The sequence below is a fragment of the Hypanus sabinus genome, chromosome 17 (genome assembly GCF_030144855.1).
Source record: "Hypanus sabinus isolate sHypSab1 chromosome 17, sHypSab1.hap1, whole genome shotgun sequence".
NCBI lineage: Eukaryota > Metazoa > Chordata > Chondrichthyes > Myliobatiformes > Dasyatidae > Hypanus > Hypanus sabinus.
The window spans coordinates 28,572,673-28,587,993 of record NC_082722.1 but is presented as its reverse complement, the minus strand read 5'-3'; the positions used below and the strand labels follow the sequence as shown (position 1 = coordinate 28,587,993).

The following is a 15,321-nucleotide window of genomic DNA, read 5'->3' as shown; positions in this document are numbered from 1 at the left end:
CTCGCTCCCTCTCTCCACATGCTCCCTCTGATACGAGAACACTAGAATACTACAGCACAGTACAGACCCTTCGGCCCTCAATGTTGTGCCGACCCACATATTCCTTTAAAAAAGTACTAAACCCACACTACCCCGTAACCCTCTATTTTTCTTTCATCCATGTGCCTGTCCAAGAGGCTCTTAAATACCCCTAATGTTTTAGCCTCCACCATCCCTGGCAAGTAATTCCAGGCAACCACAACCCTCTGTGTAAAAAACTTACCCCTGATATCTCCCCAAAACTTCCCTCCCTTAATTTTGTATATATGCCCTCTGGTGTTTGCTATTGGTGCCCTGGGAAACAGGTACTGACTATCCACCCTATCTATGCCTCTCATAATCTTGTAGACCTCTGTCGTCCCCTCTCATTCTTATAACCATATAACAATTACAGCACGGAAGCAGACCATCTTGCCTTTCTACTCCATGCTGAACGCTTACTCTCACCTAGTCCCACCAACCTGCACTCAGCCCATAACCCTCCATTCCTTTCCAGTCCATATACCTATCCAATTTTACTTTAAATGACAATACCGAACCTGCCTCTACCACTTCTACTGGAAGCTCGTTCCACACAGCTACCACTCTCTGAGTAAAGAAATTCCCCCTCGTGTTACCCCTAAACTTTTGCCCCCTAACTCTAAACTCATGTCCTCTTGTTTGAATCTTCTCTACTCTCAATGGAAAAAGCCTATCCACGTCAACTCTATCTATCCCCCTCATAATTTTAAATACCTCTATCAAGTCCCCCCTCAACCTTCTATGCTCCAAAGAATAAAGACCTAACTTGTTCAACCTTAGGTGCTGAAACCCAGGTAACATTCTGCTAAATCTTCTCTGTACTCTCTATTTTGTTAACATCTTTACTATCATTCAGTGACCAGAACTGTACACAATACTCCAAATTTGGCCTCACCAATGCCTTGTACAATTTTAACATTAATCCTAACTCCTATACTCAATGCTCTGATTTATAAAGGCCAGCAACCAAAAGCTTTCTTCACCACCCTATCCACATGAGATTCCACCTTCAGGGAACTATGCACCATTATTCCTAGATCACTCTGTTCTACTGCATTCTTCAATGCTCTACTATTTACCATGAATGTCCTATTTTGATTAGTCCTACCAAAATGTAGTACCTCACACTTATCAGCATTAAACTCCATCTGCCATCTTTCAGCCCACTCTTCTAACTGGCCTAAATCTCTCTGCAAGCTTTGAAAACCTATTTCATTATCCACAACGCCACCTATCTTCGTATCATCTGCATACTTACTAATCCAATTTACCACCCCATTATCCAGATCATTAATGTATATGACAAACAATAGTGGACCCAGTCCAGATCCCTGAGGCACACCACCAGTCATCAGCCTCCAACCTGTCAAACAGTTATCCATCACTACTCTCTGGCATCTCCCATCCAGCCACTGTTGAATCCATTTTACTACTTCAATATTAATACCTAACGATCCTTCTACGCTCCAAAGAGAAAAGTCCCAGCTCTGCTAACCTTGCCTCATAAGACTTGTTTTCCAATCCAGGCAACATCCTGGTAAATCTCCTCTGAACCCTCTCCATAGCTTCCACATCCTTCCTATAATGCGGTGACCAGAACTAAATCGTGGGCAGAAATGCATTCACACCGCTGCAAAAGGTACAATGCGATGTTAAAAATCAGCGTAATCCCGAGACAGCAATTTTGTGTTTATATCTCGGAGCTTTAGGGTCTGCTGGGACTTCTGATCTCCCTAAAACTTTTATTTTCGTTGGTGTACATTCTCTGGAGCTGTTACATTTTATTCTGCCTTCTGTTATTATTGTTTCACCTCACTGATTTGATCGGTATGAACAGAGGGCAAGGCAGACTTTTCACTGTTCCTCGGTACAAAAGACGATATTAAACTAATTCCAATTCCATTTTATTTGGAGTGAAATTTTTAGTCACACTGACATCTGTACAAAAGAAACAGGATACACCTGAACCCGAGGGGGACCAATATCTTTACTGGAAGCCTTGGGAAGGGCTTAAACCCTTTGGGTAGGGGGATGGGGCCGTTGCTATACAAGCGGAGACAGCGTGTGGTGAAGGCCAGGCGGATGAGTAGCAGTGTAACTGCGGACAAGTGCAGGGCATCGGAGCATTGGGCTCTAAGGTTTTTAAGAGCACCTGAACTGGTTAATTGTTGCTTATCAACAATTATTAATGGCTTAAGAGTTTCTTGTGTTTTTCTCGAGCGATTCTCTCTTTGGAATGCGGTTTCCTAGTGCTTTCTGTTTAAGTTTATTTTGATAGGCTGAGATTCTGTGTTAGTTTTATTCTTGAAGCAGATGCCCAATTAGCTCCAATCGGAGTGTCCTCATTTTGAGAATGATTCGTCTCGCTTGGTCGAGCTACCTCTGATAAGCTCTTGTCCTGTCTCTGCCTGGAAGTATTTGGCCCCAATATTGGCAGGTCACACCGTGGCACTTATCTACTAGCGTCGCTGAAGGACATCTTGGACAAGTCCCCTCATTCGGGATTTCCACGGACACAGATCTGCTGCGCCACAACCACGGATTCGGCAGCGCAGCAGATACGGCAATTGGGCTCGTGAATATGCGCGTCTCAGCTAATTATTATTTCACTGTAATAGTATTTAACACCATTCATTCTGTCATAATATTTGTCGTGACTTGGACACAACAGCACTTCATTGCTTACATTCCGCCTTGCCTGAGAAATTGGACTCTTGAGTCTACTGACTCCGAAGACTAGCGCTGCTGTATTCGTTTAATGCTTAGTTGTTCTTTTTCCGTTGCAGTGTAGGCTTTGTTTTCCATCTGAGAGTTTTAGTTAATGGCCTTGTTTGGCCTAGCGTTTATTGTTTTCTTTTCCCTTTACCACTTGTTCGTATTAAAGTCTGTGAACTATCGACCTGCTTCAGTGCGTCTCACTCCGCACTTGCGGCATATCCGAACTCGGTGGCGACAAGACTGAAAAGGGTGACGAACACAGGACTGAAGGTGTTGTATGCTGAATAAGGTAGATGATGGTGTAGCACGGTTAGAGATTGGTGCCCATGACGTCACCGAGTTGTGTCTGGAAGATTAACATCCAAGGATACACGTTGCTTCAAAAGGACAGACAGGTGCCCCCCACCCCGTTTTATAAAAAAAATATCAAATCCTTAGAGGTGACGTGGGATTGGAAGGTGTGCAATCGTTGTGGGTAGAATTAAGGAACTGCAAGGGCAAAAAGTCCCATATCGCAGTTATATCCAGGCCTTCAAGCAGTAGCCCAGATGTGGGCTTAAAATAACAATGGGAAATAGAAAATGCATGCTGATGGTAATGTTATTATAGTCATGGAGGATTTCAATATGCAAGTAGATTGGGAAAATCAAGTTGGTGCTGAATTTGGATCTCAAGAGAGATGGGTTTTCAGAGCAGCTTGTGTTTGAACCCACTGGGGGATAGTTTATTCTGCATTCCATGTTGTGTAATGAACAGGATTAAATTAAGAAGCTTAAAGTAAAGGAACCATTCGGAGACAGTGACCAGAATATGATAGAATTCACCCCGGAATTTGAGAGGGAGATGCTAAAGTCAGGTGTTTCCATATTGCGGTGGAGTAAAGGGAATTACTGAAGCTTGAATTGGCCAGGATAGGTCCTGGCTAAGGTGATGCTTCAGGGACTCATCAGCAACATCACCGAGTCAATGCTGCCGGAATCGCAGTGTGCATTTAGGAAGAACAGGAGCACGATCGACAAGATCTTCACAGCCCTGCAGCTTGAGGAAAAGAGCCGGGAGCAACATCGAGACCTGCTCATGGCCTTTGTCGACCTCTCCAAAGCATTCGGCACTGTGCAAAGAGAGCTCGTATGGGATGTCCTCCTCAGGTTTGGCTGTCCCAATAAATTTGTTAACATCCTCCGCCAGTTCCATGTTGGGATGACTGCTCGGGTGACCGTGGGAGGACAAGAGTCTGAGGCCTTCCTTGTACACACAGGGGTGAGTGCTAGCACCAGTGCTCTTTAACATCTTCCTCTTGTGTTACCAAGCTTCTCCACAATGAGACTGAGGACAGCAGCGGTGTGGCAGTGGACGTCAGATTAGATGGCAACCTCTTTAACATCAAGAGGCTCCACACAACCACCAACTCCATAGAGAACGGGTCCTGGAGCTGACATTAATAAATGGGTGATTAATCCTTAATTAATGTTTCAGAGATCTAAAATCCTTTTCAATAGATACGGGTCAAATTTCACCCAGAACATCCTCAATGTACAAAAATTTGTAGCAGCTGTACAAAAGTATAAAATTTTTAAATACTTTCATTCTTTGTGCCTTTTGGGTCACTTCAGGAAAAATCATCAAATCTCAGCCAAAAAATGGCATTTAGGGTGTTATTACTGCTGTCAAATGTCAAAATGGGTGAAATTTGACCTTAAGGGTTAATCAGACTGCCTCAGATCTGTATTTCTGGCTGCCGTTTTGATAGCGTGCCCCATTGGAAATCTGAGGGGAATTACGTCATGAAGTCGGTTCCGACGCTGTGTCGACCTGACCCCAACAAGACAATTACTGCTGTCCCGTCGGACACGTGTCAGAGAGCCTGGTTGGAGCACCCGCCACGATAATGAAAGGAATTACCTGCAGGTTCCTTGCTTTCCTGGTGCCTTTTGCTCGACAGTTCACAGAGCCCTCAGCGTTGTCAAGGACACCTCCCACCCATCCCACAGTCTCCTTGACCTCCGACCATCACGCAGAAGGTGCCGCAGAATAAAAACAAGGAATGTTTTGCTGGGAAACAGCTTCTTCCACCAGGCTGTGAGACTTCTGAACACCCTGTTACCCAGGACACATGATGTACGACAGTGCCAGTAGCATTGTACTGTTGTATATTTAACCATATTTGTATATGTTGCCTGTTAATATTTGTGATGTAGGTGATATATGTACTGTTTTTGGCATCTTGGGTCTAGAAGGACATTGTTTCACTTAGCTCTATACACTTGACAATAAACTTGATATTGAACTTGAACTTGCAACTGTTTAGTGCTTTGAATGAAACAGCCTGTAGAGAAAGCCGTGCAAGCTCTGAGGGGTTTTCAATGCGAGTCGCTTGTAGACCTGGTGGGGGGAGACATTGAACATTGAGGAGGGGTGAGCGTGGGACAGGCTGCCTGAAGAATAAGGAAAAGCTGGGGCACTCCGCAGAAAGGTAGAGCATTTGGTGAGTGCTTAAGGCTGATTTATACTTGTGCATCGCATCTACGCCGTAGGTAACGCGTACCCTGCACCGTAGGGTGACGTGCACCTCTCCAGAAAAGTTACTCACACGTCACGGCGACGCAGACCACAACAGCTGTGATTGGCCTGCTTGGTAGCATCGCATTTCTGGTTGCTTCTTCTCCGCCATGTTTGTAGGCTGCGCGTACACCGATACAAAATAGATGAACCAAATCGTCAAATCTACCTGCCGACATGCGAAAATGTTTGAAATGCAGTTCCTCGTCCATGTCTCTCACGAAGAAACTCAACGCAGTGGCGTGGAAACTCCACCGCCAACTAGCGTTTTGGCGCACACCAACGCATACTCGCTACGGCGTAGAGCAATGCAGAAGTGAAAATCAAGGTTACAGTGTAGACTGTGGGATAGCCCATATGCACAAGTATAAATCAGCCTTTGCTCTACCGCAACTTGGTAAAGAACTGCAAGATACGCAGAGTTCCGTGAAGATGAGGAAAAATGCCCTGTGGTAAACCATGTATATCTGTCTGGACATGCCCCTCTGCTGACTGCTCCTGTGGCTCCTCCCACAGACCCCTGGATAAAGGTGATTGTGTCTCTGCTCCTCCCACACGTCCTCCCAGCATGGACGGGCTCCATTTTACTGCTAATAAAAACCTTTCAGTATTTACTCTACTTTCCAGTCTTTTGGAGTTATTGATAGTGCATCAATTTTATTAGCAGTAATTTTAAAGCACAGAAAGCGTTTTGAGAACCAACAAATTGGACGTCGACCAACAATCACCTAAGGCCAGCAACGCTTTCGAACTCTGGCTAGCCTGCTTCGAATCATACCTGGAGGAGATTGAAGTGAACGAGATCACTGTGAAGCGCACAGTTCTCTTCTCCAGGGTCAGTCCACGGGTCTACTCGATGATTAGAGACCAGCCGAGTTACAACGGTGCGATGAGTGCCCTGAGAAGGCAATACCTGAGGCTGGTAAATACCGTCTATGCAAGACATCGCTTAGCCACACGACGGCAGCGGCCTGGAGAGTCGAGCGTTGAGTTTGTCCACTCGTGCGGGCCTGCGATTGCCGGGGGCTCATGGCTGAACAGCATGCGGAGCTCCTAGTGGGAGACGCCTTCATCAAAGGGATCAGGTCAGTGTACGTGTGCCAGCGGCTGCTGGAACACGCCGATCTTACCTTACATTTGGCGATTGAGCTGGCCGACACGCTGGAGGCCGCTCTGCACAATGCTGATGCTCTCCAGGCACGCGATCTCCTGACGGCCTCGTGGACGCCACAGACCCCACAATCTGCCGGCGATTTGACCACGGCTGCTGCCAGTCACGAGTCCACAAAGTGTTACACCCCCAAAAACGCTGCCCAGCCCGAGAAGCTACCTGCTCCAGCTGTGGAAAGAAGGGCCACTTCGCCAAGGCCTGTAAGTCCAAACTGTGAGCGGGATCAAGCAGCGTGCGTGCGAGGCATTAGGGTTGCCATCTTGGCCATCACCATCTTGCCTGCCCGCTGCTGCGTGCAAGGCATGGGGGCAGCCATCTTGGCGCCTCCTCGCACTGCCTACGACCCACGGGTGCTTACTGGGCACCCCAACGTGCCGGACCAAGACAGCGATTCAACTCTGGCCTCCGTGACCCTCGACCAGCTTGCAAGGTCAATGATGGACATCCTGGTGGAGGGGCACAGGACTAGATGCCTGTTTGACACGGGCAGCACTGAGAGTTTTATTCACCCAGACACGGTGCAATGCTGTGGACTCGTGACACAGCTGGTAAGCCGGGGGTCACCATGGCTTCTGGATCGTATTCCACAGACATCTGGGGGGTTGTGTAGCAACATTGGTGGTGCAGGGCACAGAATATTGGAACTTTGCGTTACTGGTCTTGCCTCAACTGTGTGCCCCTGTGCTATTGGGGCTCGACTTCCAGAACCACCTGAAAAATGTGACAATGGAGTATGACGGGCCCCTCCCACCAATCACTGTCAGAAATCTTCAGTTTTGTGGGACTTCGTCGCATACCCCGCTACTGACCACACACACACACCGACCCACACATCCAACCCTGCATCATGCCAACGGCCGTGCTACTGACACCACTTGCAGTCTCTCCACCCTCAAGATCCCTCCCCCACCGCTGTTCGCCAACCTGACCCCCGACTGTAAACCTGTGGCAACTAAAAGCAAGGAGGTACAGCGTGGGGGACAGAGCTTTCATTAAGTCGGAGGTGCAGTGACTGCTCAGGGAGGGGATCATTGAGCCAAGCACAAGTCCTTGGAGGGCCCAGGTGGTTGTTGTTCGGACCGGGCAGAAAAATAGGATGGTCGTGGACTATAGCCAGACCATCAATAGGTTCACGCAGCTTGACGCGTACCCCCTACCCCGCATCGCGGATATGGTCAATCAGATAGCTCAGTACAAGGTGTACTCGACCATAGACCTAAAATCCGCTTACCATCAGCTCCCCATCCGCCCGGAGGACCGCCCCTACACCGCCTTCGAGGCGGGCGGCAAGCTTCCTGCGCGTCCCCTTCGGTGTCACGAATGGTGTCTCTGTCTTCCAGAGGGAAATGGACCAGATGGTGGACCAGTGCCAACTGAAGGCCACGTTCCCATATCTAGATAACATCACCATCTGCGGTCACAACAACAACCTCCAAAAATTTTTCCAAGTGGTCAAAGCTTTTAATCTTACCTATAACAGGGACAAGTGTGTGTTCGGAACCACCCGACTCGCTATCCTTGGGTATGTCATGGAGAACGGAGTCATTGGCCCAGACCCCGACCGTACGTGCCCCTTGTTGGAACTCCCTCTTCCCAACACCCTCAGAGCCCTCAAACGGTGCCTGGGCTTCTTTTCCTATTATGCCCAATAGGTCCCTCACTACACAGACAAGGCCTGCCCCCTGGTCAAGTCTACCACATTTCCCCTCTCAGCCGAGGCCCGCGTGGTCTTCAGCCGCATTAAAGGGGACATTGCCAAAGCAGCAATGCATGCGGTGGACGAGACCATTCCCTTCCAAGTAGAGAGTGACGCCTCCGACTTCGCGCTGGCTGCTACCCTCAATCAGGCAGGAAGGCTGTAACGTTCTTCTCTTGTACCCATCAAGGCCCTGAAAATTGGTACTCCGCGGCAGAGAAAGAAGCCCAGGCCATAGTGGAAGCTATTAGACACTGGAGGCACAATCTCGCCGGCAAAAGGCTCACCTTGCTGACCGACCAGCGCTCGGTTGTGTTCATGTTCAGCAACCAACAGTGGGGCAAAATCAAAAATGATAAAATTTTGAGGTGGAGAATCGAACTCTCCATCTACAACTATGACATCAAGTACAGGCCTGGAAAGCTCAATGAGCCCTCCGATGCCCTATCACGGGGAACGTGTGCCAGCGTGCAGATCGACCGGCTATATGCCCTCCATGCAGATCTTTGCCACCCGGGGGTCACCCAGCTTTTCCACTTTGTGAAAGCCCAGAGCCTGCCTTACTCCCTTGAGATCTGGGCAATGACCAGGGACTGCCAAGTCTGTGCAGAGTGCAAACCGCACTTCTACCCTCCTGAAAAGGCGCAACTTATCAAGGCCACCCTCCCCTTTGAGTGACTGAGTGTTGACTTTAAGGGCCCCCTTCCCTCCACCGACCGCAATGTCTATTTTCTTAACGTAATCGATGAGTACTTGCGGTTCCCCTTTGCCATCCCTTGCCCTGATACCACTGCCATGTCCGTCATAAAAGCCCTGCGCCAGCTCTTCACTCGGTTCAGATACCCCTGCTATATCCACAGTGATAGAGGGTCCTCGTTTATGAGTGACGAGCTGCGCCAGTACCTGCTGGCTAGGGCTATTGCTACTAGTAGGACCACGAGCTATAATCCCCGGGGGAATGGACAAGTGGAGAGGGAGAATGCCACTGTGTGGAAGGCCACACTCTTAGTCCTTAGGTCAAAGGGATTGTCGGTCTCTCGCTGGCAGGAGGTCCTCCCCGAGGCGCTCCACTCCATCCGCTCCTTGTTATGCACGTCCACCAATGTCACCCCTCATGAGCGACTCTTTTCTTCTCCCAGGAAGTCTGCCACTGGGACCACCCTACCGGCTTGGCTGATGTCCCCAGGGCCAGTGCTGCTCTGGAAACATGCGAGGAGCAATAAATACTCCCTGATGGTCGAGAGGGTTCACCTACTTCATGTGAACCCCCAGTATACCTATGTGGTCTTACCTGATGGGCGGGAGGACATGGTCTCCGTCTGCAACCTGGCACCCGCAGGAGTACCAGACCCCTACCCCGAACACTCCACGGTGACTATGAACCCCGTACCCACCGATGTATATACCCACGAGACACCGTGCACTCCAAGCCCTACACAGACACCTCACGACACTCCCGTACCGGGCACGACGCACACGCATGAGGGATTACTGACGCCTAATGGGCTGTCACCTCAAGTCAGGCCGGAGTCAGCACAACCACCGTCACTGGTGCAATCACCACCGGTGCTACGTAGATCGCAGCGACGGACTCGATCACCTGATAGACTTGACCTGTAAATATTGTCAGTTACTTCACCCCACGGGACTCTCTTTTTAAAAAGGAGGGGTGAATGTGGTAAACCATGTATACCTGTCTGAACATGCCCCTCTGTTGACTGCTCCTGTGGCTCTTCACACAGACCCCTGCATAAAGGCGATGGTGTCTCTGCTCCTCCCACAGTCATCCAGCATGAACGAGCTCTGTTTTACTGCTAATAAAAGCCTTTCAGTATTTACTCTACTTCCAGTCTTTTGGAGTTATTGATAGTGCATCCTGCCCTTTGTAGGAGAATGAACTGGTTACAGGGAGATAAATGGGGGAAAGTCAGGAGAGCTGCTAAAGACTGGATAAGCCAAATGACCTCCTTCAATAGTGTAAAGTGAGATGCAAATAAAGTTTTAAGCTTCTGATGACTTATGAAGCTTTGAAAATTAAATGACTAATGCCACCACTTTCCCACGACACAAATATAACTTCAGAAATCGTGGAGGGGTTACATTGAACAAAAAGGGAAAAAAGGCCAAACCCATGAGATAATCAATCTCTGGTCTTAAATTTGTACCAGACTGAGATTCAACAAGCAGCCTCCGCAAACAGGAGTATATATTTCAGCAACATGAGTGCACTCTAGGTCATTGCTATCAACTACGGATGAACAATATTTAAACGTTTAATTGGTAAGATATTGCAGAATTGAAATTACATTTCTTTCTTTTGTTTATTTAAATAGATATGGTTAAAGTTTCTGCTCAAAGTGCAAAGAAAGACACTTTTGTGTAATACATTTGTATTATACAAAATGTAACAATGCCCCCCCCCCCCCAAATAACTGGTAGCAAATTTAAGGAATTTTGTAATTGCCCTTTAACTGTACGGTAAAAATTGAGCTTTAAACTGGCCAAATAAATGACCAAATTCTCTCTGACTTTAGAAACTTCGGGGCATTCTGTGACAAATTACTGGTAGATCCATTATTTCCTATCATAACAGGAGTTTAAGAAAAATTTGGAGAGGTATGTGAATGAGAGGGCTATAGAGGGCATTGTTTAGGGACTGGGCAAAAGACCAGTTTGGCATGGACTTGATGGGCCAAAGTGCCTATTTCTGGGCTGTAGTGCTCCATGACTCTCTGACACTAAATTAAGAGCTGGGCTGCATTCCACTCATCTAAGTAAAACATTTATTTCAATTGCAAACTTACAAGTTGCACATGGAAAGCAACATAACATAATATAAATCTGTTGACATCTAAAGCAGAGGAGTTGCCAACTAGCGGGATAAGTGCAAAGCTAGTTCTTGCCCTGGTCGCAGTCACTACCGATCTTCCTGCAGTAACAAATAGCATTAAAGAATCTGCAGTAACAAATGGCACACGGATCACAGCAAGGCAGGGCATGGCCGAAGCAGGACTCTAGGTGTCGGACGCATCTCCTGGGCGAACGCTCTGATCTATCCATCTTGACTGCATCGAACATCAGCTGCAAGAGAAAATGATAAAGTTTACAGAATATGAAATGTCACGTACCATTTTTAACTTTTCCAATTTTGCAGTGAGAATAACTAGTCACATTTAACGTTTAAGCATGGATTACAGAGTATATACCCTATGGGCCAAATGGTCTCCTCATTCTTTAAGGAGATAGAATGAGGTAAACCCGGTACTATGTAAACCAGCATTGCCTCTTCCATAAACTAGTGAGGGAGTGGTTAAACCAGCCTGAGCTAGCCTAGGAAAGGAGGCATTTGGCGGAGCAAAGCCTGTCAATAGGCAAATGCCTCCAGGTTACTCTGCTTTAAGAAACACAAGGCAACGGAACTGACCTCATACCAGATGAGTTGAGGCTGAAAAATGCAGGTCTTGTTGGTGCTGGAGAGGACAGAACATGACTGTAGAAACATCTGAGGTACTCCAGTATCAGAGTGATGTTGGGATTAAAGATTGTGTGAGGATATTTCCTCATTCATAATTTTCTTTTATTTTAACTAAGAAACAAATTTATATTAAATAAATACAATTCATATTAAAGAATCCTAAATATTAAATAGCAGATGTTGGGCCAGAACAGTGAATAACAGAATTTAATTGTACTGCTGATGCTTCAGCTTTAAATCGTATTATATTTTACGGTATTTGTTATGAAAAGTCAAATTTTATATGTAATTAAAACTTAATCAGTTTACTGAATATCAGTCACTCTGCCTTTGGAACAATAATATATAATACTGGATTTACCTCAGGATTGAGCATCATCTTTTCTGACACTTGATGTTCTTTTTCCAACGTGGGTTTAGTCAGTGGACCTGAATTCACAACATTAACAGAATTCGTCAAATGTCTATCCTGTTGTTCAGGCAAACATTAAATTTCAGAGCATGAAATGGTGACTTGGTAGATTGCAATAATATTGACCTAAAATAAAAGCTGCCTCACAAACCATTCTCCACCTTTCCACCTGTTCCATCTGGAAATAATGAGAACCACTCAAAGGATTTGTGTTCTATAACGTTAACGTTCCTCAGCAGTTTGGAGAAGGACCAAAAGAATTAAGCGAGTAGTAACAAACAAAACTGACAGAGTGAACTGTAAGAACAAAGAATAAGAGACAATGGAAAGGCACTCAATCTCCAACAGACTCTCAGCCGTACGGGAGACTGACTCAATGGTAAAGTCAGGTCTAAGAGTAACTTATTTCTAAAGGTAACAGAGCACAACAGATGCATGTTCTGGGTGTAATGTCAGGGATATCCAAAATGAATTATACATTGCTAATTAGAGACTGCTCTAACAAACTGCCTATGTACATTGAATGAGAGTATTGGCTTCACTGTAAACACACAGCTACTCATTCGTTTTTCTTCCAATGAAATATATTTTGTAGGTTTCTTATGTGGAACCTGTACCATGCTCTCCCACGGGAGTCATAAATCCATTCAATATTCTTGGATAAAATGCAACAGTCAACTGCGACTGAAGCTGTAGATAATTCCCCACGCAGGATTAATGCAGGGAGTGCAGAGTTAAATGGAGATGGTTAATACACACCTGCAGCAGAAAATAGGGTCTTGCCCCTGCTCAGGGATGTAAAGTCGGTGTTTGTGGTCGCATCTCTAACGGCGTTGGAATCCAGTTCAGCTCTGATGGCACCGAAGCAGAGAATGACCTGTAGAGCACAGCAGCAGAGCAGCACGGCATTAACCATGATACCTGCAGGATAATGGCACAACATTCAGCAGGGGAGCAACAACCCATCACGAGAAAAATCATCTGCTTCTATTAATGCACTGAGCAATAACCCTACTTTCTCCATCATCAGCGTATAACACATCTGCTGAAGTTGGATCTCAGAAATCACTTTGATTTAATAATCTCCGTTTACCTATAAGGAACAGCTCATGAAGTGAAAGCGAACTTTTTCTTTCCCCAGTCGGTGGTTGCTGAGAGCTGCTGTCTGTCTTTGAGCTCCTGTGTTCTCAGTTCCTGGTTTATATCGACTGGGTTTATTAACTTCAACGTCACACTGACGCCATCACTGAAATGGGATTTGGATCCACCTTTAGCAATGTTTCTTTAAAGTCACCTAATTTCATTTCATGTTAGCTCGACTGAATGAATAGCATTCTCGGTCAGAAAGCTGTACACTTGAGTCCTGCTCCAGAGATCTGCACACAAAATCCAGCATGCCACTTTAGTACAATGCTGAAGAGCACTGAACTATTAGAAGTGTTCTTTTTTCCATAAAGCATTAATTAAAATTCCATTTCAGGTCACAGGGCATTACCTGATGAGCTCTTCCCAGGCTCCACTCAATTATTTATCCCTCAGCCATCAGTGCTGAAACAAATCAGATTGAAATTTGTCCTCAGTTGATTGTGATTACAGCATCTGAATTGCTGAAATAGTGTTGCAGACTGAGGGCAAAGCTCAGAACCAATATTAACTGGTTAATGACTTTAATTAAGTTTCCATATAGATTAATCTCATTTGGCACGGCCTATTTTTGACCAAAAATTCAGCAATTTGCCTCCTTTTTCACTATCGTGTTCTGGGGTAGCAGTTTTTCTGTGCCATGTGTACTGGAAATGACATTAAACAATCTTGAATCTCAAATAAGGCTGAACACTAACATGCCTTATCAACTTCACCCTCTGGTGAAATTCAAGGACCACCCTCTTATTAAGTGCATATAATAAACCAGCCTCATTCTGTTTAACAATAGCTTGGGTTTTGTCTAATTCTTGATGTAAGTTATTTGATGGTTAATTTATGATTTAGGAACCATCAGGTGATCTCATACCTTCCTGTTGGCTGGACAGGTAAAGCTTCTTAGCCATTTTAGAAACTTGTCATCCAGGAGAAGATGGTCCCCTTATCGGCAGCCATTAAATCAAATTGAGCATGTGTGCTCTGACCAGCACCTAGCGCTGGCTGAAGTTTGTGCCGTCCACTGTGGTGTACTTGACAGCTCCTTACAAAACTGTGGTTTCCACCAACTACGATGATAAGGGCTTGGGACCACCCCACTTCCACGGCACAGTCTATTTTCACCAGGACGGGCTGATACATGGGGGTAATTCTGCAGAACAGAGTGCTCTAAGAGAGCGAGAGCATGGGTCTCAGGCAGACAAAGCTGTGAAGACAGCTTTTTGCATGCTGGTCTTCATCATTCAGGGCACTGAGTGAAGAATTTGGGATGTTAGGTTGCATTTGTTCAAGATGTTTGTGATACCACTTTTGAAAATTCGTGGTCATTTGTTTTGTTGTTCTTCTATGGGAAAGATGCTGTTAAGTTAGAAGGAGTACAGGAAAGATTTACACGGATGTTGCCGGGACCCGAAGGACTGAGTTATGGAGAGAGGTTGAGAAGGTTGGGACTTCATTCACTGAAGCATAGAAGAATGCGGGTTGATTTTATAGAGGTGTATAACATCAGGAGGGGCATAGACAAGGTCAATGAACAGTCCCCCCCCCCACCCAAGGCTGGAGAATCAAGAACTAAAGACAGTTTTAGAATGAGAGGAGAGAACATTAATAGGTAAATGAAACGTGAGGGGTAACTTCTTCACCCCGGTGGAAGTCAGCACCTGGAGTGAGCTGCTGAGGCAGGTACATTACCAACACTTGGGCAGAGAGGTGGATAGGAATCATTCAGAGCGATGGGTGCCAAGGGTAGGTAAATGGGACTGGCTTTGCCACGGTGTGCTCTCGGAGGAATGGCGGGCTCCCCAGGAAGAGACGGATCAAAAGATTAGACATCAGGATACTGACAGAGCCTCAGAGAGCGGCACTACAAGACACTTCATTCCCTCTGACACAATGACCCCCACCCTCCCACAAGGTACTGAGAGTCCTCTTTAAATAAGCATAGAAAGAGGGAAACATGTGCCAGCTGCAATGAACTGGACAAGATTAAACCAAAATCAGAAGGGCTTAACAACTCTCGTTAAGATATTGATTAGTAAATGTGGGTGCTCAACGTTCTGCGGCAAGCCGCAGGGCTCATGACTAGCTTAGGT

The 15,321-nt window shown here is 46.2% G+C and overlaps 1 protein-coding gene across 1 annotated transcript; it reads right to left on the bottom strand.

Moving 5' to 3' along the window:
• Positions 1–10,825: 10,825 nt before the first annotated feature.
• Positions 10,826–13,248, bottom strand: LOC132406775 (agouti-related protein-like). Its single transcript, XM_059992735.1, has 4 exons — positions 13,185–13,248; positions 12,851–13,012; positions 12,041–12,108; positions 10,826–11,285 (listed from the first exon to the last, which is right to left on the bottom strand). The coding sequence occupies exons 2-4, from the start codon at positions 13,005–13,007 to the stop codon at positions 11,097–11,099; spliced, it is 414 nt and encodes a 137-aa protein (XP_059848718.1). The 5' UTR covers positions 13,008–13,012; positions 13,185–13,248; the 3' UTR covers positions 10,826–11,096.
• Positions 13,249–15,321: the final 2,073 nt, after the last annotated feature.